The sequence below is a fragment of the Podarcis filfolensis genome (genome assembly GCF_964270895.1).
Source record: "Podarcis filfolensis genome assembly, chromosome: 6".
In the NCBI taxonomy this organism is placed as follows: Eukaryota; Metazoa; Chordata; class Lepidosauria; order Squamata; family Lacertidae; genus Podarcis; species Podarcis filfolensis.
The window spans coordinates 2,942,137-2,966,726 of NC_139609.1; the positions used below are offsets into that span (position 1 = coordinate 2,942,137).

Here is a 24,590-nt window from a genome sequence, read left to right on the forward strand (position 1 = left end):
ATGATGTGTGATTTGACAGTGTGTTTGGGGTGGCCCAATGCAAAAAGCATGAAGATCCATGAGGATCCGTGGTCCGGAACCACGTTTTTGGGCCACGGTATGGCCAGGAAGCCGTGGATCCGTTATTTTTCTGGTGGATGCTGTGCCCATGGCCATGATGTGTGATTTGACGGTGAGTTTGGGTTGGCCCGATGCAAAAAGCGTGTGGATCCATGAAGATCCGTGCTTCAAAACCACGTTTTTGGGCCACGGTTTCGCCAGGAAGCCGTGGATCCGTGATTTTTGTGGTGGATGCTGTGCCCATGGCCATGATCTTTGATCTGATGGTGAGTTTGGGCTGATCTAGTGGAAAAATCATGAGGATCCATGAGGATCCGTGTTTTTTAACCATGTTTTTGCGCCCCTGCGCCCCCCCGAAACAGTGGATGCGTGATTTTTTTGATGCTTTCTACAGAGTAAGACATGGTCTACAGTATCATGGTGGTTTTATTTAATTTGAATGAAAAAATCATATGAATTCACGAGGATCCGTGTAGATCCGCCTTTTACGTTTTTCCAATGTGTCTAAATAGCTCAGGTTGAGTCATTTTACAGACTATACACGATTTACACACAGGAAAGTGAGGGGCATTTTTCCTGCCAGAGGCAGATCCCTGGCAGGCGCTAGTCAGCCTGGCTGCCTTAGGACTGTCCTGGAAGGGCACTTTCGACTCGCAAAAAGCATTTTTATTCACCATACAGCGAACCTAAAATGACTACAAAATGATCATTTCTTAAAATGAGTAATCAAACAAAAGTAAAGGAATCTTAAAAGTGAAGGAAGACAGGAGTGCCTGGCCTGCTCTGGTCCAGGGGGTCACGAAGAGGCGGACACGACTAAACGACTCAACAACAACAACCAAAGGAATCTTGTTGAAGCTTAGGAGTAAATTTACAGGTCAATACTCCTTGAAAGGGTTTGCACAGAACCAAGAAGAGGGATGGGTGGCCAAAAGCCTCAAAGAGAGGAGGGGAAAACGTTTTAGAAGGAAGCCAGAGGGTCTTGGCCGATCTTATGGAAATGCAGCCTTTTAATGATCCTGTGACCAAATAAATCCAATTCAAAACCTGACCTCAGACACTTGCTGGACGTGGAAGTTCTACCATTGTCAAACGATTTGCTTTTAGTGGAAGGGAAGCTTGGGATTCTTTTGTATTCCAATAATATACAGTGGTACCTCCGGTTAAGTACTTAATTCGTCCCGGGGGTCTGTTCTTAACCTGAAACTGTTCTTAACCTGAAGCACCACTTTAGCTAATGGGGCCTCCTGCTGCTGCCGCGCCGTCAGAGCACGATTTCTGTTCTCATCCTGAAGCAAAGTTCTTAACCTGAAGCACTATTTCTGGGTTAGCAGAGTCTGTAACCTGAAGCGTATGTAACCTGAAGCGTATGTAACCCGAGGTACCACTGTATTGCCTACTTTTTATACCCTTTACAAATAAATGGGTTGCGGTGTTTGTTCGCACGTGTATGTGGGCACAGGGCACCGGGGTGGGGCCAAGCTGGGTCTTTGCCCGGGGGCAGCCTAGCTTCGGGCCGGCTTGCTTCTTGGCTGGCGTGGCCTCCCCAAGCGGCGCCCGTCCGGCTGGAGGCTTCGTGGCTCCGGCTGCTGCCTGGCCCGGCTGCCCAGCCCGAAGTGGCGGGGAAGGGGCCGGAGCGGGACCTGGCGCCCCGGAGGTGTTCTGGCCCGGCCAAGTCCTTCGGCGCCCGCCTCCCGCTTCCTCCAGGCGAGGCGACCCCCTGCCCGCCCGCCTGGGGCTTGTGGGCCCGCAAGACGTTTCCAGGCGAGGTTCGTCAGGCTTCGCGCCTTGGAGTCCCTTCAGACAAGAAGCGCGGCTCTCCCGTTTCCGACCCGCTTCGGGGGGAGCCTCGACCTTAGCGGGACACGCGCGCGCGCATCTTGCGCGCCAAATGCGGGCCCCCTCGAGACCCGCCTGACCGGGGTCGGACGCTGCCTTTCGGCCCCAGACCTTCGGGGCTTCGGGCGGGTTTGGGGCGCCGTCCTCCTGGCCGGGCGGCGGGGGGTCGGAAGACACAATAGCCGAAGAGGAGGCTCCTCCTCCGGCCCGCCCCGCCCCGCCTCGCCCCCAGACGGGCAGCGGAGCCGGAGTCAGGCGCGCTCTTCCCCGCAGCCGCCATCCCCGGCGCGGCCGGTGCAGCTCGGCTCGCAGCGAGACCCCGCCGCCGCCCATGCCCGGCCCCTCGCCCCCCGACGCCCGCTAGCCGCTGCGCCCTCCATGGCTCGGCCCGTGGCGCTGCTCTGCTGCTGCTCGGCGGCGGCGCTGCTGGCTGCCTGCTGGGGCTCCTCCGCCGCCGCCAGCCCCGCCGCCACCCCCGCCGGCGCCCCGCTGCACGACGAGGCGGACAACCAGGAGAACATCCTCTCGCAGGTACGAGAAGGGGGAGGCGACGCGGGGCTGAAGCGCACCGGGGCAGCCCGGAACCCCGCTTCCCGTCCCCGGGTGCGGCTCGGCTTGGGCGCACTTCTGCGCGGAGCCCGGGCAGCCGGGGGCGATTCGGCCGGGGCCGGGCAGACGCTCAGGATGAGGCGGCTGGGTCTGCCGGAGGCCATCTGTTTCCCGCTCCTGAAGTAGACCGGGGTGCGTCCGACGGAGCCGGGATCTGGCTGGGTAGGAAGAAGGTGCGGGAACGAGGAGGCGGGCGCCTTCCCTCTTCGCCCTCTCATCCCCCGGCCGTGCGCTCGGAAGGGATCCCGGGCAGGCGAGGGGCTCTCTGGACGCGGGCCCGAGCGGGGTGCCAGCTGCAGGCACGGCCGGGGGGGGGGGGGAGGCTTCCCGGTTCCCAGGCGCGGATTTGCTTAGAACTTCAGGAAGCTTATGTTTTCTTTGAAAAACAGGTCTCTTTGAGGCAAGTTCCACCGAATGCCTGAGGTTTGCTTCCAAATCAATGTGTGTTGTGCTGCATTGAGAACTGGATAAAGATAAATTTAAAAATGAAATAAATGTGTGCAGTATTCAGGTGCTGGTTCCAAGGGTGTGGAAATCATTATTTAGCACCCTGCAGACTTGCTGCAAGTTAGTTTAGTCTGCAAACCGGTTCAGATTAGAGCCATTATTTTGCCAAAGAAGGATGTATGTGGATTTTTCATTTGGGTGCCTGTCCCTTTGAGAAATAAATATGCTTCATATTTTTGAAGGCTGAACTGTGACTCAGTTGAGCTGAAGCTTTTGGATCTGCAGCTCAATCAAAAACATCTTTACTTTGAACTCCGTGGAATTTGCTTCTATGGGACTTATTCCAAAGAGAGCGTGCTTAAGATGGTGCAGTGATTCATAGCCTTAACATAAACAGGTTGTGTTAAAGAAACTCTCTTCAAAGGTATCTTTCCACTTCATCCCTTGATGGGATCTCTGCACATGTGTGCGCCATGTTGAGCACTGCAGTGTTACACCCTATGGGCTGTGAACTTTCTTAATTTTCATCTGTACTAACGTCTGGGAACAGAAGCACAGTCTGATGTGGATCTCATCTGCTTCAACTTGCTTCCTAGACTGCTTCCACACCCACCCACCCAATGTTGTTGTCATCAAAATTCCAGTACTTCCCCGCCTTGTCTTTTTTACATTTGATGCAGTTTTCTCTTACTGTGGAAAATCTGTAAAGCTCAAAATAGCCTACTATACGTCTGAAGTCACAGATGGTATAAAAGTTCGTTAGCACTTATTTCTTCTTTTATTTTATCTTTTTTGGCAAGTGGGTTGTTAACAGGTAGTTGTTAACATTGCCATCATCATTGTTAAGTTGTGGGTGAACATATCATACGACACAGAGATTCTTCAAACAGCTCTTGTTTATTCACAGGCCAGAACAGAACAGAACTGAAGGGTTCAGTCAGCCTGCTTATATAGAGCTCCAGTACAACATAACTGTAACAATTTTCTAAAACTATCCAATCACTGAACGTCACTTTCGATCCCTTATTTGCATAACTATCTACAGTATAGGGACGTGGGTGGCGCTGTGGGTTAAACCACAGAGCCTAGGACTTGCCGATCAGAAGGTCGGCGGTTTGAATCCCCACGACAGGCTGAGCTCCCATTGCTTGGTCCCTGCTCCTGCCCACCTAGCAGTTCGAAAGCACGTCAAAGTGCAAGTAGATAAATAGGTACCGCTCTGGCGGGAAGGTAAACGGCGTTTCCGTGCGCTGCTCTGGTTCGCCGGAAGGGGCTTAGTCATGCTGGCCACATGACCCGAAAGCTGTACGCCGGCTCCCTTGGCCAATAAAGCGAGATGAGCAACGCAACTCCAGAGTCGGTCACGACTGGACCTAATCACCAGGGGTCCCCTTTACCTTTATCTACAGTATCCCCCTATTGGCCTAGGGTAAGAACTTCAGTACATAACAATCATCATCTGTGCTTTTAAATTGTTTTATTGTGCATTTTCATTCAGGTTGTTTTAATGACATTGCGTATTTTTTAAATACTGTTTTTATTTATATTCAAGGTGCAGAAGATAATTTTTGAGAAAATAATTGTTACAACAGTAAAAAAACAAATAACTTGTCCTGATAAAATTACAGACTTGCCGTGTGTTAAAGTTTCATTTGATTACTTTAAGAGATCACGCCACATTTTCCCACGAGTGCTGGGTGGATTCCTGCCACAGTCTGAGCGATTAGTATTCAATAAATGTTTGCCATATGTTATAAAAGGAATATGGATTGTGTTTGCCCTTTGCCGCTCTCACCTGGCATGTTAGTTTCTCAGCTATGACCATACTCTGTTATACCAAGAATCAATGTTCAGCCCAACACTGGTTTTCCAACAGCTGGCTATCTCCATATGGGCAGCAGTCCATAGAAAGGTTAAGAGGTCATCGTTAGGATACTCGTGAGCAGACAGGATCCTAAGCCCCAGCAGTGCTAGGGCAGGGGACATTTCAATTGTTTTGTTCTGCATCAAGCTTTTTTCTTTGAAGACAGCATTCCAGAAGGGTTTGATGATGTCGTAACACCACCACATATGGAAATACATCTCCTCCAACTATTGGGATTAACTTCCTTACATATTCAGGATAGCCTCAGCAGTGTATAATGCCACCTATGCAGAAGTTTTAATGAGGCTTCCCTTATTTTGGCAGAAATTGATTCCAGTGGTCTCCCAGACTACAAAGCCATCCCTTTTTCATTTGGTATTTGCACATCTATGTCCATTTTCCACGGCATTTTTGTGAACAATAGATTGCCATATTCTAGTATTATTCGAGCTTTATAAATTGAGGAACCTGTGCCCTTAGAGAGTGGAGAGAGGTTAATGCTCTACTGCTGTTAGTTTCCTGTTTGCTTGAGTGGAAATGTCTGGGTTTAACAGGAATCTTAACAGCTGGTTGAAGTGGTACCATGACCATTTAAGGTTTGGTATGGCAGCTATGAATTGTTCTTTTTGTGTGGGGGGGGTTACTGTTTGCATAGAAATCTTTTAATTTATAAAGACCCACCTGTTCCAAACCATTCCAATCTAAACATTGCCCTGGATGAAAGCGAAGAGGGATAAGGGGAGATATTGGGGGAGCCAGTTTTTTAAACTTTGCTTTCCACACATTTACTGTGGTTCAGAGGAAAGCATTCACAATAGCATGAGTGCGGAGGGTAGAAAAGGATATGCTCTATATACAGGACCTGAAATTTCTATATCCATACCTGTGGTTTACCTTTTTGCCCATGGATTAGTGACATCAAATACTTTAATTAGAAGGCATTGTAATGAGTTTGGAGATGTGGGATTCTGAGACCACCATTTTTGACACTTCCATATATAATTCTGGAGCCTAGTCGTGCTTTCCCTCCCTTTTGTGAATAAATTTGTTTATTGAGCACTGCCAATTTTTAAATTGTTTGGGTGTAATCATAATTGGCAGCACTTGAAAGAGAAACAAAAATTTCGGCAGGATAGCCATCTTTACCGCAGTGATGCAGCCTGACCATGATGAACATGCGTCTTCAAGACATTGTCATAACTGTAGGAATACTGGTGTGAAGTTTGCTTTCTTTAGAGCTGATAGACCTTTCTGATTTTGAATGATGGTCAGGCGAAGGAATGCCTATATATATTATTTCTTACTTGGATTCATTGAATCATAGAATTGGATGGGACCCCGAGGGTCATCTAGTCCAACCCCCTGCAATGCAGGAATTTCAGCGACAGCATCCATGACAGATAGCCATCCAGCCTCTGGTTAGAAGCCTCCAAGGAAGGAGAGTCCACCACCTCTCGTGGGAGTCTGTTCCACTGCCAAACATCTCTTACTGTTAGAAAGTTTTTTCTGAATGTTTAGTTGGAATCTCCATTGGTTTGAGACCTACCCTCCTGAGCAGGAGAAAACAAGCTTGTTCCCTCTTCCATGTGACAGCCCTTAGGATGTTTCCAGATGGCTATCATGTTTCTTCTCACTCTCCTCTTTTCCAGGCTAATACCCAGCTCCTTCAACTGTTCCTTGTAAGGCTTAATTTCCAGACCTTTGATCATCGCCCTCCTCTGCACAAGTTCCAGCTTGTCAACATCCTTCTTAAATTGTGGTGCCCAGAACTGGACACAGTATTCCAAGTGTGGTCTGACCAAGGCAGAACAGAGTGGTACTATTACTTCCCTTGATTTGGACACTAGACTTCTGTTGTTGCAGCCTAGAATAGTATTTGCCTTTTTTGCTGCTGCATCACACTGTTGACTCGTGTTAAGCTTATGGTCCACCAAGACCCCTAGATCCTTTTCACATGTACTGCTAGTAAACCAGGCGTTCCCCATCTTATATTTGTGCATCTGGTTCTTCCTGCCTAGTGCAGAACTTGACATTTGTCCCTGTTGAAATACATTTTGTTCGCTTGCGCCCAGTTCTCCAATCTGTTAAGGTCATTTTCATTTCTGATTCTGTCTTTTGCGGCATTAGCTACCCCTCCCAGTTTGGTGTCATTTACAAATTTGATGATCATCCCCCCAGGTCCTTCATCCAAGTCATTTATAAAGACGTTGAACAACAAGGGGCCCACGACAGAACCTTGTCACTTTTTTCCAGGATGGTGAGGAACCGTTAATGAGTACTCTTTGGGTTCAGTCAGTCAACCAGCTACAAATCCACCTAACAGCTTCCTCATTCAACCCACATTTTACCAGCTTCCTCATGAGAATATCATAGGGGTAACTTTTTGCTTTTGCTATGATGGATAACATTGAGTAGCCGGCAAATTGGGTCACAGATGTGTCTCTGGGGTATGAATACAGCTTGGTCCATGGTGATGTAGAAATAAATAAATGTGTTGAGCCTTGCAGTAAAGATTGCTGTAAAGATTTTAGCATCTTGAGTTACAAGGCTTGTGTGGAAATGGATGTTGCCCCTTCCCAAAGCGCAGGCATCCATGATAACTAGGAACCAAGTATGGAGCTAGTGCAGTTCCTGCGAATTTTTTAAGGTGCACGTGCACAGGGAAGGAAATATCTGCCCCCGTGCCCCCAATGGGGAAAAGTAGTAGAGGGCAGGAAGGTAGGAACTGAGGGGGGAGGCACCAGAAAAGATAGCACAGAAACATTCCACCAAGGACTGTGCGCTGGTGTGGATGGGAAGTAGTGGAATACCTAATAAAATTGAAGACACAGAAAAACTGGGTCAGAATGAACCATTAGCATCTGGAAGGACCCCTAGCAAGATAGGCAGGTTTAGGAGTGTTGCCAGACAACCCTTTCCTATGTACTCAAAAGTAAGTCCCAGTAGGACTTTCTCCTGAGCTGATATTTCCAGGATTGTGCCGCAAGAGTAGTTGTACGTATGTTTATTCCTATGGCTATGTGAGCCTGTGGCAACAGCGGCACTTTCAACCAGCTTTGTGTTGGTTTTCACCTGTGGCTAAAGTCAGCCAAAAGTGACAGCTGCTGCCATAGGTTTCAACAGTTGTAAAAATGAGCCATAAATTGGTATGAACAGGAGCTCTTTATGGCTCGACTGACTGTGCTTTTGGCTCTTTATTAGAAACAGAAACAATTATTTTTACTTAGATTAAAGTCTGCTTCTAAATTAATTTACTCTGTGGTTGAATGAACTCAGGTCATGGGTGTTACTATAGTTTCCTTTTTACAAAAAAAAGATTGCTTTATTTGCATCAGAGATGTGCCAAATGCAAGCCCAGCCAAATTTAATACAAAATGAATACATTGCCAGAATAGTATAGCTGGATAACAAAGCAAGCAAACTGGGCCTATTTGATTGGATCAGCTTCCATTGTTAAAGGAGCAAAGAAGCTTACATTCTATGTCAAGAACAATGAAAAAAAGGAAGAAACTGACCAACTATAAAGAGGCTAAATGTAGTTATGGATTGTTTTAAAAAAGGAGTGTTTTGAAATGATGGTGGCCTCATTACTAATTTTGAAACACACAAATCATGTTGATGGATGGGGAATCTTAGCCTGTGTAGCTTTCACATGCAAGAGTCCTCTTCCTGCCCTGCTGCTAGGGAGACAGAGGCAAACTCAGAAAGGTACTGATTTCACGTATAAAGGATATGTATTTTTTATTTAATTAAATACTTAGAAGTGCATTAAGTTATTTCTAATAAGATTTGGTTTGAATTATTATTAGTGAATATCAATATACGTATCAAGGCTTTGAGATTAGACATCTGAAGAAGCCCGGAAAACTACCTTGGGAGTGGGCTGCTACCTGCAAGCCCCAGTTAAAGGGCCCCATCAGGGGCGAACAGCGGCCTCTTGATTATTTGGGCTGCCAGGGCGAAACAGGTGCAAAGCGCAGGCACCCTGTCTACAACTTCATTAACATCCATCTACAGCTTCACTACGGGACGCGGGTGGTGCTGTGGGTTAAACCACAGAGCCTAGGACTTGCCGATCAGAAGGTCGGCGGTTCGAATCCCCGCAACGGAGTGAGCTCCCGTTGCTCAGTCCCTGCTCCTGCCAACCTAGCAGTTTGAAAGCACATCAAAGTGCAAGTAGATAAATAGGTACCGCTCTGGCGGGAAGGTAAACGGCATTTCCGTGCGCTGCTCTGGTTCGCCAGAAGCGGCTTAGTCCTGCTGGCCACATGACCCAGAAGCTGTACGCCGGCTCCCTCAGCCAGTAAAGCGAGATGAGCGCTGCAACCCCAGAGTCAGTCATGACTGGACCTAATGGTCAGGGGTCCCTTTACCTTTACCTTTACAGCTTCACTAGAATCTGTCGGTATTGTGAACAACATCAAACTTACCTTTTGTTGGTATCTTCATGAACTTACCTAAAAAGATAAAGAAAAAAAAAGACTGAGTTTAGCACTTGAAAAATCCATTGAAATCAGATATTATTGAAATCAGATATTATAAGTTCATCTTAGGTTGGGTAGTTCGCAAGTCTCTGTGGCTTTGAATAAGGTTTTGTATTTTTCTCAGAAGATCGATAGAGAATGTATAATCATTTTGGTAATTATTGTGTGTATATTAGTCGCCAACGTGTTGCATGAGTCATACTACTTCTATCAGCTGCACAGAATGCATTTTTCTTGCTCAGTGGCACAACCTTTTTCATCCATCACTGCTGACTAGCAATCTGGCTGGTGCTCTGCTTCAGATGTCATGCCGAATCATTGTTAAGGAAGCCTAAGTATGGCTGAGCGCAGGGGTGGCCATCATGTGATCTCCAAATGTACTGGACTGCAGCTCCCATCAGCCTCACCCAGCACACCCAGGGGTCAGGGGTGACAGGAGTTGTAGTCCAGCAACGCCAGGGGAGGGAACCACATTGACTATCCCCCGCCCTGGTTTAGTGTCTTGTCTGACCTGACAAACCATAGTTACAACCTCTGCTCTGCCTTCGGAGGGCGCTCCACTGCGGGACAGAGGAGATGGAGAATAAAAGCAGACAAGCAGGTCTGACCCATGGTTAGCCTCTATTATGTGTGGAAGCTCAAATCATTCTTTAGCATGATGTCTGAACTGAGCCTGTACCATCTGAATGCAAAGCAGCCAGGGTGTCTCATCACTGAATCTCTCCAAACATTGTTTTTTGGGGGGTGCACACCAAAAATGTAAAAGTAAAGTGTGAATATGGCCAACACACACCTCATGCCTCACCAGGAGAAGCTTTACCATCTTTGTCAAATCAGATATACCCAGTTTTGGTGATTGATTAGATTTAAGGGTGTATTTATTGTTTTGTCACTCCCTTTTGTCTTAGTTGTCCTTTTTAAGAAATGCACCTTCAGTGGCAGTCTTGGGTTTGCTGCTGATTAGTGTGTGGAGAAGCCATCAGATGCGTCTCTCCAAACGGTTCTTCTGAATGAAGTTCTCCACCCCTGGGAAGTCTCAGCACATACTTGCACAGCAAGAAAAAACATGTGCTCCGGCTATTTTTATTCGTCAGTTTTGTGTCTGATCCCTAAAGGAAATTCTCTGGGTTGCATCTGCAGTTGTTGGACATTTGCTTGGCTGATGCACCTGGTCTGCTCCAGAACTCAGGGGAGAGGTGCTGCTCTTCAGAATCGCCCTGCAGGAGAAGGTGGTCTTGCTGAGGGATTGACTCTGACTTCGTTTCAATCAGACCGTGAGGGTTTCCTTTCTTTGGCTGCATTCCTTCTGGAGCATATCCAGTTCCCACTGGGACCATTCTCCTGCACAAGCCAACCTGAAATAAATGAGAGGTGCAAAGAGAACAGTTCTTGCATAACTCCTGCTCACTTCAGTAAGGCTCAAGGAAGAGAATGTCTTGAGGGGCTGTGCCTGTTAAATTTAAATGAGCTCATCCTGGAATGCATGGTTTGAGAACTACAGCCTTTTAATTCCCAAAACCCAAGAGAGCGAGAGAGCGCAAAGTTCATCGGGGGAAGTTGACTAGTTTGGGGTTTGGGGGTTTTGGGTGGTGGAAGAAAATTACTTTCCCAGATAATCAAGGAGCAGAAAATGGCGAGAGTCAGCAATATTTAAACCAGCGACCTATTTCTTCAAGGTTTCAGAATGTCTGAGCCTCTCCCAAACACTCCACAAGAACAAACATAAAGCAAGGAGGGTGGAGGGAGAGAAGGGGAGGGAAATTCTACTTTCAGAACAAACTGACCAGCTTGTTCTTTTTCCTCCTTTCCCTTTATTAGTTGTTAGGGGACTATGACAAGGTGAAGGCCGTGTCGGAAGGCAGAGACTGCCAGTGCAAGTGTGTGGTGAGGCCCTTGGGCAGAGGCGCTTGCCAGAGGATTAACGAAGGAGCTGCCAAACCAGAGGATTTTTACACGGTGGAAACGATCACTTCTGGACCGGAATGCAAATGTTCGTGTGTAGCCCCACCGTCCGCCCTGAACCCCTGCGAGGGAGACTTCAGGCTGAAGAAACTGCAAGAAGCAGACAGCAAGGACTTCAAGGTATTTCTCTCTCTCTCTCTCTCTCTCTCTCTCTCTCACACACACACACACACACACACACACACTGCAACTGTGATTTCTCATTCCGAAGCAACAGGCAGCCTATTGATACTGTTTTTGAAGAGATAAATCTGTAGACTCCTGACTTTTTGAAAACGAACATGATACCTACAAATGTACCAGGTTTGAAGGGCAGGGGAGCAGACAGACAACCATAAAGTGCTAGTGTGTAAAACAGCAGCTCCTCAAAGCATTCGGCATGTTCTTAACAAACAGGGGTGAGAAGCCAATGGTGGTCTGGATATTGTTGGACTCCACTTCCCAACAGCACATGGCCAGGGGTCAGGGATGATGGGAGCTGCAGCCCAACAACATTGGAAGGAGCACAGGTTTCCCAGCCCTGCCTGAAAGCGGCTCCTTCCTCTGAAGACTTCTGGCCAGCAACTTGCCTCTTTGCTCCTAGATTCGGGTAGTTGGCTGTGTTGGTCTGACGCAGTCGAAATAAATAAAAAAATGGTCCAGTAGCACCTTAGAGACAAACTAAGTATGTTCTGAGTATAGGTTTTCGTGTGCATGCACACTTGGTATCTGAAGAAGCTTAACCTGAGTCACCAGTGTGATGCAGCAGCAAAAAACCCAAATGCTATACTAGCCTGCATCCACAGAAGTCTAGTGTCCAGATCAAGGGAAGTAATAGTACCACTCTCTTCTGCCTTGGTCAGACCACACTTGGAATACTGTGTCCAGTTCTGGGCACCACAGTTTAAGAAGGATGCTGACAAGCTGGACCATGTGCAGAGGAGGGTGACCAAGATGATTGAGGGTCTGGAAACGAAGCCCTGATGAGGAACAATTGAGGGAACTGGGGGTGTTTAGTCTGGAAAAGGAGACTGAGAGGAAATATGATAGCCACCTATTAATATCTGTTTTCTCCTACTCTGGATGGTAGGACTCGAATCAGTGACTTCAAGTTACAAGAAAGGAGATTCCAACTAAACATTCAGAAAAATATTTCTGACAGTAAGAGCTGTTTGGCAGTGGAACAGATTCCCACAAGAGGTGGTGGGCTCTCCTTCCTTGGACGTTTTTAAGCAGAGGTTGGATGGCCGTCTGCCATGGATGCTTTTGCTGGGATTCCTGTATTGTATGGGGTTGGACTAGATGACCCTTGGGTCCCTTCCAACTTTATGATTCTATGATCCACACACTTGTAATTGGGTAACAGTTATGGGTAACATAAATGTGACAGATTTCAAAGTGTGGAACACTTTGAATACTCAGAAAGCGCTTTATAAATTATGAGTCGTGTCAATGAATAACTGTCTTGCTTAGTTTTTTCTGAATGTCCATTTTGCTTTATGAACATTTCTGCTTTGCCAGCTGGGAAAAGTTTCAGCAAAACACAACTAATGATATTCATGCTTTCCCTGTAGCAACGCATAGGGAATGCTACTCCTTTTACACTTACTCTTTGTGGAAAGTGATCCTGCTGAGGGGCATTGTGTACGTGGCAGTATGTGGTAGCTGTGGCAGATCTGTGATGAGCTGCAGGGGGTGAAGGAAGAGAAGAATGTTCCTGAAAAATCAGACTCATTCTCAGTATGCACTGCCCGTCCCAGCTGGAAATAAAACCTAATTTTGCAAAAACCCAGAACACAATTCTGGCTTTAGTTTTGCCAATTTGTGGCATTCCAAAGCTCTTGCTTTCAAATTAGTCTCCGTTTTGTGTGTGCATATCCCAACAGTTATAATTCTGAGAGTGCTGCCTGCTAAAGATGGGTCTGGTCTTGCAAGATCAGACCAACAGTCCTCTTTGCAATGGGAGCCAACCAGATGTCTTTGGAAAACTTGCAAGGGCAGCATGATGGCCGCGACAAGCCCATGGGGATTGTGTGTGTGTGTGTGTGTGTGTGTTACCATACACATCTGGTGCTTGGAGACATAGAGAGAGCCTCTGGCCACAAGGGTTCCACTTGGTTTCCTGCTTTCATTCCCGCAGTCTGCCTTCCATTCCCTTGGGGCCTGCATGCGCTGTCCTCCGAGTGGCTTCCCACACTCATTTGGGGTTGTCCTTGTGTGGGAAAAGGCACATACCAGGAAGCCGCCAGCTTCATGCGCTTGTTCTGGTAATTGTTGTCTTTCCTTATTTTCTGCTTTACAAGGCTTTTTTTTGGCAGCCCAAAATGTAACTGGAGACGGTTGTTTTAGGTTTGTTCTCACAACCCTGAAAGACATGAAACTTGAGCCTCCAGCTATCTCCTGCCTGGGCAAGTTCAAATGAACTGTAATCCGCTTGACTGTCTGACCAGCAACACCTCCTTTGTTCTCCAAGCAGCAAGGTGGCATGTAGCTGGCCTTGCACATGACTGGATGACCTCAGCCTAATGAGGAATATTGCAAAGGCTTGGAAGCTGCCGCAATTTGGACCAGCCTTTGCTTGGCAGCATCCCAATTCAGGCAGCTGGTGGGAAGTGACATGAAATACTCAAGGATGAGCTTGCTTTTACCCTTTGTATTTTGGTGGCACATAAAAGTCTGCTTGCTAGAGCAGACCCAAGCCCATCAGACCCAGCATTCGGTTTGCAGCAGTAGCCACCCAGACGCCTCTGGAAGTTCAGAATCGGGACGCAGAGCAGGGATGGCCTTCCCATCTTCTTGGCCCTCAGCACCTGGTTTTCATGGTTTATGGCACTGCCTTTGAGCACAAAGGCCCAATTCAGCTCTCATTCCAAATAGCCATGAATTCTCTCCATGAATGCGTTCAGTCCTTCTTTAAAAAAGGGCAAGCAATCTTCTGGAAGGAAATTCAGAAGGTAACTAACAAATTCTAGCTGGCTGAGTGTCAGATCATATGTTTCGGGAGCAGAGGGTCCCAAGTTCAGTCCCTGAAATATCCAGTTAAAGCTATCTCTGGCCACAGTTTTGGAAAATCACTTTCCCTGAGTTTTTGGAACTGCTACTACCAGCCTGAGTAGAGCACTCTGGGACAGATGGACTAGTGGCTTGACTCCATAAGGCAGCTTCACATGTTCAGATTCATGTTAACCTACTGGCAGTTGTGAGATGGGTGGTTGTATTGTGCCTGAGAGCATCACCCTCAAGCCTGCCTCCATCGCTCATGGCCCCCTTCTGTGAAGTTTCTAGGGAACTGCTGCCAGATTCCTTGTCATCCAGGAACAGTGTCATGTTCCATATGGCTAATTCATGAAGTTCCCTGAAGAGGGTTATGCAAACATGCTTGGCTCTAGAACTCAAGCTGGGAATGCGCAGAACTCGGGCATCCAGAACCTTCTTTGAAGCAATTCATCATCTCAGATTTGTTTAACAACTTCTTCTTCCTTTTGGACTGGGCTTAGATTAAAAGATACCATTTACCCTAGTTTCATTTTTTGAAAAACAACAACCGCTATTACAGGGTCAGTTCCAATTTAATATTTTCCATCAGAACAGTGAATTTCTTATAGTTGCACACATGTGGAAGAGAATAAAAGTACCCATGGTTGCAATCTGGATACCGATAGAGAGAAAGTGAGAAATTTCAAAGAACACTTAACTGTAGCGTTAATTTTGGGGCGAAACTACCCATGGCCTTGTCTGGAATAAAATAATATTACATTGCAGAAGGTAGGAACAGACTATGAGGACAGGAGAAAACAGAAGCCAGGCAGCTGTAAATGGAGTAAATTCTCCTGAACAAAATTTGGTGTCAAAATGTGTAAAGGTTTCCATCAAGAGTGCACACTTTCTGCTTTACTGATTTAGCATAATTATAGATCACACCGTTAGTAAAATAGTAGAGAAGTAGTAGATAAAATTAATGAGAAGGAAATAAATTGGACCTAGAAACAAACAAGTATAAAACTAAGATATTGGGGAAGAATGAAAAACAAAATACCCTGGTGTAATGAATGATATTAAACGAGGGCAGATTGAGCAATTATAAGAATTTAATTTCCTGGGAAGCATTATTTCAACACAGGCCTCTGGACAGTTTGAAAAAGCTATGAATTGATTTAAGTACATAAACACAATCAAATAACATCAGCCACATAAAAGGGTAGATCAGAAACGTAAAGTAGCAAGGGTATATATCTTTTAGTTTTAAAAATTACAGAGTTATTTATGTAATTACAATTTGTATTTCTTTTTTTTTTTTAAAAAATATTTTTATTTTTCCATATAAACACAATACAACAAACATAAACATACAAAAACAAAAACAAAACAAAAAACATGTATCGTTTCATATCCTAATTTCATATCCTATCTTCCCCGACTTCCTCATGCCTCCCCTTTCTGTATTCCAAATTCTTATCGATTGTTCAGCAAATCTTCCCTTATTTTAATTTAAATTTAGACTATTCTTCCTTGTTTTCCTTGTCTTAACCATTGCTAATAGTAACCATTTACTTTCCAGTCCAACATCATTCTAACTTTCATTAACTTTGTGATATTTCTTTAAATAGTCCTTGAATTTTTTCCATTCTTCTTGCGCTGCTTCTCTTCCCTGGTTTCGGATTCTGCTCGTCATTTCTGCCAAGCCCATATAGTCTATCACCTTCATCTGCCATTCTTCCAGTGTGGGTAGTTCTTGCGTCTTCCAGTACTTCGCAATGAGTATTCTAGCTGCTGTTGTAGCATACATAAAGAAAGTTATATCCGTCTTTAACACCCCTTGGCCGACAATACCCAAGAGAAAGGCCTCTGGTTTCTTGGGGAAAGTATATTTAAATACCTTTTTAAGTTCATTATAGATCATTTCCCAGAATGCCTTAATCTTCGGGCAGGTCCACCAAAGATGAAAAAATGTACCTTCAGTTTCTTTACATTTCCAACATTTGTTGTCAGGCACATGGTAAATCTTTGCAAGCTTGACTGGGGTTATGTACCACCTATATATCATTTTCATAATGTTTTCTCTTAAGGCATTACATGCCGTAAATTTTATCCCGGTGGTCCACAACTTTTCCCAATCAGCAAACAAAATATTATGACCAATGTCCTGAGCCCATTTAATCATAGCCGATTTAACCGTTTCATCTTGTGTATTCCATTTCAGCAGCAAATTGTACATTTTAGACAAATTCTTAGTACTGGGTTCTAACAGTTCTGTCTCCAATTTTGATTTTTCCACCTGGAAGCCAATTTTACTGTCCAGTTTAAACGCTTCATTAATTTGATGGTAGTGGAACCAGTCTCTCACCTTCCCTTTTAATTTCTCAAAACTCTGCAATCTCAATTTGTCCCCTTCCTTTTCCAAAATTTCCCAGTATCTTGGCCACTTGGACTCCATATTTAACTTTTTAACTGCCTTGGCTTCCATTGGCGACAGCCACCTTGGAGTTTTATTTTCCAGCAAGTCTTTATATCTGTCCCAGACATTTAGTAGTGCTTTTCTGACAATATGATTTTTAAAACTTTTATGTGCTTTACCCTTGTCATACCACAAATATGCATGCCACCCAAAAATGTTATTAAAACCTTCCAAATCCAAAATGTCTGTGTTTTCAAGAAGTAGCCATTCTTTCAGCCAGCAGAAAGCTGCCGCTTCATAGTAAAGTTTAAAGTCTGGCAGGGCAAACCCCCCTCTTTCCTTTGAATCCGTTAATATCTTAAATTTAATTCTGGGCTTTTTGCCCTGCCAGACAAATTTAGATATGTCTTTTTGCCACCTCTTGAAACAATCCATTTTATCAATTATTTGCAATACTTGGAACAAAAACAACATTCTTGGCAATACATTCATTTTTATAGCTGCAATACGGCCTAACAAGGAAAGCTTTAAGTTGGACCAAATCTCCAAATCTTTTTTCACTTCTCTCCAAGTTTTTTCATAATTATCTTTAAACAAATTCACATTTTTAGCTGTCATATTTATACCCAAATATTTCACTTTTTTAACCACAGTTAACCCTGTCTCGTTCTGAAACCTTTCCTTTTCTATCTGTGTCAAATTTTTCTCCAAAACCTTTGTCTTAGACTTATTCAATTTAAATCCTGCCATTTGACCAAACTCTTGGATTATTTCCAAAACTCTTTTCGTGCTAGCTTCTGGCTCTTGCAATGTAAGTACTAAGTCATCTGCAAATGCTCTCAGTTTATATTGTTTAGCTCCGACCTGAATCCCTTTAACCAACTGGTCCCTCCTAATCATATTAAGCAAAACCTCCAGAACCGATATAAAAAGTAATGGGGAGATAGGGCACCCCTGACGTGTCCCTTTTTCAATCTTGAACTCTTCTGTAACCACATTATTTACAATTAGTTTGGCTTTCTGTTCAGAGTATATTGCACCTATACCATTTTCAAACCCTTGGCCTACCCCCATCCCCCGGAGGTTCTTCAACATAAAACTCCAAGAAATGTTGTCAAAGGCTTTCTCGGCATCCACAAATATCAAAACAGCTTTAGTGTTTATGTTCACTTCCAGCTTTTCCAAAATGTCAATTATATTCCTTACATTGTTCGACAAGTGCCTTTTTGGGAGAAAGCCCGCTTGGTCCCCGTGAATCTCCTCCATCAAAACTCTCTTCAGTCTTTTTGCCAAAATATCAGCAAAGATTTTGTAATCCACATTCAATAACGAGATGGGTCGGTAGTTTTTAAGTTGGGTCTTTTCAGTCTCTGTCTTTGGTATAAGTGTAATGTAGGCCTCTCTCCACGTATCGGGTGCCCTTTTCCCTTCCATAATCTCATTGCAGACTTCCTTCAAAGGTTGTATCAACCCTTCCTTCAAAACTTTGTAGTATTTGGAAGTCAGTCCATCCGGTCCAGGGGATTTGCCCAGCGTCATGCCTTGAATGGCATCTTCTATTTCTTGTGCTGATATCTCCTGGTTCAATATTATCTTACTTTCATGCGAAACCTTTTTCAGCCCATTTTCCTCGAGGAACTGTTGTATGTCCATTTCTTTTTGCGGCCCTTGTGTGTAAAGTTGTCTAAAGTAGTTCTGAAAACAATTCCTAATTTCCGCTGGGTTGCTTATGTTTTTTCCTTCCACTTCTATATTTGTTACCGTGTTGAGTTTTTGTCTCTTCTTTATTTGCCAAGCCAATAACTTGCCACATTTATCAGCAGATTCAAAAGTCTTTTGTCTCATTTGTTTAATTCTCCACTCTAATTCTTGATTCATCAGTTCCATATATTGTGTTTGATGAAATTTGATTTCTCTTAGAATCTCTTGGGATTTTGGCTTCGATCTTAATTGTTTTTCCCCTTCTTTTATCTTTTCCAAAATTCTCTCCTTTTTCTCATTTTGCTTTCTCTTCTTTAAAGTATTTTGCTGAATCAAAAACCCTCTCATCACGGCTTTGCTTGCGTCCCATACTATTCTTTTTTCTACTTCAGACCTTAAGTTGATTTCAAAATAGTCTTTCAAGGTTTTTTGGGCCTTCTTACAGATCTCCTCGTCTCTAAATAAGATGTCATTCATTCTCCATCTGAAGGAACCAGTTGTTGTTTGCCTCATCACCATCTTTACAGCATTATGGTCGGAGAAAGTTTTTGGGCAGATTTCTACTTTTTTTATATTCGGAGCCATACTGCTAGTCACCCAGATTTGGTCAATCCTTGTCCATGTCATTTTGGCTTCAGAAAAGAAGGTTCCCTCTCTTTCTAATGGGTGTTTTGTTCTCCAAATATCAATCAAGTCCATATTGTCAGTCATTTCAAAAAAAGTCTTTGGTAGTCTTCCATCTTTTGTTATTGCCTGTCTTTGTGCCTTGTCCATATTTGTTGAAACCACTCCATTCATATCTCCCATCAAAATTAAGTTGTAATCCATATGATCCGTCAAGATTTCATGCAACTTCTTAAAAAATTCAGCTTTCCCTTCGTTTGGTGCATAGATTCCCACTATCAAATACTTCTCTCCTTGAGATTGAATTTCAATTGCCAAATATCTTCCTTGATCATCTTTAAAAATTTGTTTCGGTTGCAATTTTTCTTTTGCATAGATCACCACTCCTCTCTTTTTTACTCTGTCTGAAGATATAAATTCCTGTCCCAGTCTTTTATTTATTAATATTTTTCTGTGTGCTCTTGTCACGTGGGTCTCTTGTAGGCAAATCAAGTCCAATTGGTCTTTCTTTAAGGCATGAAATATATTTTTTCTCTTCCTGGGAATATTTAAGCCATTACAATTCCAGGTTAGAAGTTGCAGAGCCATGATGGGATTATTTACTCCTTCCTCCTACAGCTCCCTGTTTTTGTTCCTCGTCTGTCGGTGGTACCGTGTTCGTGTCCAGTGATGGATGCCCTTGTCCTGGAAATGTCTCTTTCTGTAGGTCTTCTTCGTGTTCTCCCAAGAACTTGTCTTTATCACTTACAGTCTTTATTCTTCTCTTCTTTCCCTTATATTTAAAAGACAAGCCTTGGGGAAATTCCCACCTGAATGGTATGTAGTTCTTCTTCAGCAGTGTCACCAGGTCTTTATAATGTCCTCTTGCGTCCAAGATACTCTTAGGGATGTCTTTAAAGATCTCAATAAAAAAGTCTTCAGTTCGAAGGGCTGTTTGGTAGTGCAGGTTCAATATTTTATCTCGCTCCTCCTTTGATCTTAAGGTAATAAGACAATCTCTGGGTCGATTTCTCTTCTGTCTTATTCCCAATCTAAATGCACTTTCTATCTTAAAATCTTCTTTCTTCAGCTCCTGCTTCCAAAAGTCAGAAAATTCTTTTGTCAAATCATCCACCAAGTTCTCTCCTTCCTTTTCGGGCACAAGTCTGATCCTCAGGTTCCTCTCCTTGCGTTGCATATCCTGCATAGAGAGTGCCAGTTCATATTCATCCAATTTCTTGTAAACTGGTGGAAATTTTTCCTCCGCAGCAGTTGCAATTTCCTTAGCTTCCTCGGCTATCTTTCGTGTTGTAGATGAATCTTCCAATAATTTCCCAATTGCTTCTGCATTTGAGTTCACTTTATTCCCTAGGTCAGTTATACTTTTAGTATTTAGGTCAATTTTCCCAGAGATTTCTTCAATTTTTTTATTTGTTTCAGCAACTTGTACTTTAGTTTCAGCAACTTGCAATTTAGTCTCCGCACCTTGCTTTTTTAGTTCCTCCAAAGAGTCATTTATCTTCTCCAATACCTTGGCAAATGATTCTTCTGTAGACATTGCTTTCGCTTTTGGCTTTGCAGCCACTATAGTTCCAGAGGCTCCTGTTACAGAAGCCCTTCTTTGCATGTAAGTGTCAATTTTGTATTGTCTGCCAGATCTCAAGGTTGTTTCTTGTAACTCCCCTTTCTCTTTACCATCTGCCATAACAAAGTCTTTTAGTCAAGGTCATTCCCAGACTTTGAAACTCACAAACAAAGTTCTCAAATTTTAAACTCCACTTGTTGCTGAAACAATTTGTAGATCCTCTAGGGGGCGTAGAGTCAGTTCTATACTTCTCAAAGTAATCCCACACTCTTCAAAAAAGAAGGAATAAAAGTTTCATAGTCCCTTTCAATTTTTCTTTCCTTTTTCAAGGGGATCCCAGTCAATAGTGTCCTGTAAGTAACTTTGTAATGCCACAGAAACAGTGTTTCAAATTGAAAGTAACCAAAGTCAATTTAAGATATTTTTTAGCCTCTTATGGCAACAGTCCTTAGCCGGTTCCTTTTCTCCGGCAGTCCGATCCCAGGTTAAAGAGCAGCGATACTTAATCCAATTCTTTTAAATTGGCAGGGAAACACTTTTAAAATCTTCTTCCCCCTCCTCCTGCCTTCGGGGGGGGGAGTTCTTTGCTTTGGTGGTGGATTTCTTAAATCCCGCAAATTTCCTCTCAAGCAGTTACAGCTAGAGTGCCTTTCGCTTTGATCTTGCTACAGAACGGAAAGCAGACTTCCTTTTTAATGCTTGTCCGTCTCGGTGCCCAATTTCTTTACTTTTAGTGTCCAATTATATTTTAGCAGTCAATCCTACTCACGGATAGTTGTTCTTTTAATCCAATTTCCCGGGAAGAAGTCAGCGCTCTCCGCTAATGGCGACGCGGCTTCGCTTCGCAGGCTGGGTGAAGACGACTCTCAGCACCGCTCCAAAGCCCCTCCGCTCCTCCGGAGCCTTTAAAAAGGCTATTTCGCAGCGTCGGGGGGGTGCAAAGGTGCCCGCCGAGTCTCCAGTTCACAGGCAACGCGCCTGTGATTTTTAAGGGTCCCCGCTTCGCCGTAGCTGACAGGACCCGAACCCACGAAGCAGATCTCTCCCGGAGCTCCGGTTGAGATCCGCCATTAAGCGCCGGCGCTGACCGGAAGTCTGTACAACAATTTGTATTTCTTTCAGCAAGATATGTGGAGACTATTCTTCTGCTGTTGTTGCTGCCAAATGGCCTTGAAGAGTGACTCTTAGGTGTGCGTTTCAAAGACCACAAATGAACATTTTCTTTCTCAGTGACTTCCTTTTGATTTGCTAAGCATTTGATACAGCCAGTCATGTGACAGAGTTCTGGGTTTGAACATGTTTTGAGGGTGAAGCTAAAGTAGTGAACTTGCTGTCTTTCCCACTCTCAGAATAAGCTACCAGGTTCCTAAAAGGACTCCTGACCTTGGCTGTTTTCCATTTAATTTAGAATGTAAGCTTCTTATGACCCGAACCTTGTCTTTTTTGCTTATGAAGCTCTGAAAAATGCCAAGTACACTGGTGACACTATATTCAGGCATGATGATTATGAAAAAACCTTTTTGCATATATTCTCAGGATACCACTATGTATGGCCATTAATATTTCCATTTCAGAACCAGTAAGCTTTGGTCCTTTCCCAACCGAGACCCTATAGCGCAACACACACACACCCGCCAAATAATGCTGTTGAGGACTATGAAATAAATGTGATATACTTTCTCTTGTGTCTTTCAGTGTACAAAACAGTCTTCATAACAGGCCTATAGGGGAGGTTTGCCTGAGAGATAGTTAACTTGCCTACTGAGCTTCACGGCTGAGCTGTTCAAAGGGTTCATCCAAAGAGCACACAAATTGTGTTACTTTCAGGCAAGCAAATATGATGGGAGACAGTGACATAACTGTTCCATGATTATGTGTTTTCAGCTGGCAGCTGTCATCGATCTACTAGAAGGCGCTTTCTATGGCTTAGACTTGCTCAAGCTGCACTCTGTCACAACGAAGCTGGTTGGCCGAGTGGAGAAACTGGAAGAGGTAAGATGGCTGCCCTAGACAACATTAGGACAGCCCCAAGAAGCTGCTAAGTTTCAGATCAATATTCTACTGTGGGCAGCTTGATCCACAATACTGAGTCCCACAGCAATTTTGGGAACAGTCTGTTGTGAAATGAGATTTTGTAGGCACCCAGCATTTCCATCCCTTTCCTCTAGCCCTCTTCCTTGACATGCAGAAATAATACAAGCCCATCACTTCATGCCAATATAAATTTTGCCTGTCTAACTTGTCTATGGAATGCTTTAGAGCAGGGCCGTCTTTAGGATATGCAGCGCCGGGGTGCACAAAACTGCCCAGCGCCCCCAATTTTGGGGGGGCGGGAGGCCGAAGTTGTTGAGCTTTTTTAGGGGGCAGCTCAGACTTGTTGAGCTTTTGGGGGGCCTGCAACTCTCTCCCATGCTGCTGTGGGTGGAGGGAGGAGAGCAATCCCTGCAGAGGCTTGGGAGGGAAGCTACGCCCCTTGTGGGAGCAGCGTGCATGTACTGGGTGAGCCTCTTGACAGCCTGCCAATCCCAGGCATGCAGGAGGATGGAGCTGGCCGGCTGCCTCAGCTCTTGCAGCAGAAAAGCTCTGACAGGCTCTGCTCCGCTCGGCAGTGGCTGTCGGCTGGCCTGGCTCTTCAGTCCCCGGACGCTCGGCCTGGCGCCCCTGAGAGCCGGGCACCTGGGTGCCCTGCGTCCCTAGCACCTATGGTTATGCTGGCCCTGCTTTAGAGGCAAAGGAGCTTGAGCCGGGAGAAATGGTGGCAATCCTACTTATCTGCAACCAGTTGCATAAATATATGCCCTCTGTCTGCAAAAAAGGTGCCATTATTCCACTTTAACTCTTTAAAGGATCTTGGGGACTGCAGTTTGTTAAGCGTGCCCCTCTTCCCCGCACGGGCAGCTCTGGTTCAGGCTCTGGCTGTGGTGCGGGCGGCCCAGGCTTGGCGGCAGCAGAGCAGCTATCAGGCAATTGCCCTAGGAAAGCTCAACAACCTTTTGTGGCTCAGGCCTCCGTTATCCTTGGTTTGATTACTTGGGTGCTAACAACATGCAGGAGAGCTTCTGTTTTCATCTGGGAAATGCTAGGTTGTGTGCGGTGGCACCAACTTGCACCAACTGCATCATGGGGACAATTCAGATTAATTGTAAACACACCAGTGAAGCAAAGAATCCTTGAAATCTTTTCCACAAGCCCTCTTGGAAACAAGAGGTGGCTGCTGTCGATGTGGGCCTGGCTGGGGGCGGGTGGCAGAAGAGTGGGGAGGCCCATTATTTTCAGCTGTCTCTCTGGGAGTTCGGTTACCTCTTACTGACCTAGAAAGACTCCCTTGTTCCTGTAATAGCTGTGAGTTCCTGCCTTCCCCACCTGCTCTGCAGCTGCTTGTCATGGGAGTCCTCTGTGGGGCATAGCCTGGAGCCTACAAAGTATATTTTGCTATTGATCTACAGCAGTCATTGTTCAAGCACAAGGTACTAACTATTTCTGTTGGTTTCTGTCCTGCTCCATCCCAAAGATTCTGAGAAGCTTTCACACATATTCAATGCATTTAATTGTATTTCAAAGGGTGGTGGGTGGGGTTAAGGCCCTTCCTGGCAATTGGCCAAGGAAGGCAGAGCTGGAATGGGGGGGCAGGGAGAAGCTCCTGGGAGCAGCCATTGGTCCTCTAACACTTTTTAATCGCACAAACTGTAGGCTAATGTGTAGAACTCTGCTCTCTGTGCTAATGACGTTCTTTCTTTCCCTGTGCTCATTCTAGGAATTGTCTAGCAATCTCACCAAGGAACACAAAGACAAGAGACCAAATGCAGACAAAATTTGGCAGGAGATGGATCTTAAAGGCAAGACAAATTCTTCTGACAGCATCTCTAACAACCTTGCTGACATCCAGAGTTCACTGCAGAGGGATGCTGCCGCCGCCTACACTCTCACTGAGGTGATTTCAGATTTCTGCAAGCTCCTCCTTGAGGGCCAGGAACTTTGCATTTCCATTCCCCACCCCTCCCAAAAATCAGTGAAACCAGGATTCTGTTAGATTCTGCCTGCTACCAGATTTAAGTTTAAAGC

The 24,590-nt window shown here is 44.9% G+C and overlaps 2 protein-coding genes across 3 annotated transcripts in view; both read left to right on the plus strand.

The window, feature by feature from the left end:
• The window catches only part of LOC310765884 (uncharacterized protein), a 148,474-nt gene that overhangs the window by 26,456 nt on the left and 97,428 nt on the right, over positions 1-24,590 (plus strand). The window lies entirely within an intron of this gene.
• Positions 1,583-24,590, plus strand: part of OLFML2B (olfactomedin like 2B) — a 32,945-nt gene continuing 9,937 nt past the window's right edge. Inside the window, exons 1-4 of one of the 2 annotated variants that reach the window (XM_083621382.1) lie at positions 1,583-2,430; positions 11,122-11,385; positions 22,413-22,520; positions 24,283-24,459. In XM_083621382.1, coding sequence (XP_083477508.1) covers positions 2,278-2,430; positions 11,122-11,385; positions 22,413-22,520; positions 24,283-24,459 — 702 coding nt within the window. In that variant the 5' untranslated portion in view covers positions 1,583-2,277. The remainder of the gene's footprint in view (positions 2,431-11,121; positions 11,386-22,412; positions 22,521-24,282; positions 24,460-24,590) is intronic. The other variant, XM_083621383.1, reaches the window with a different exon arrangement.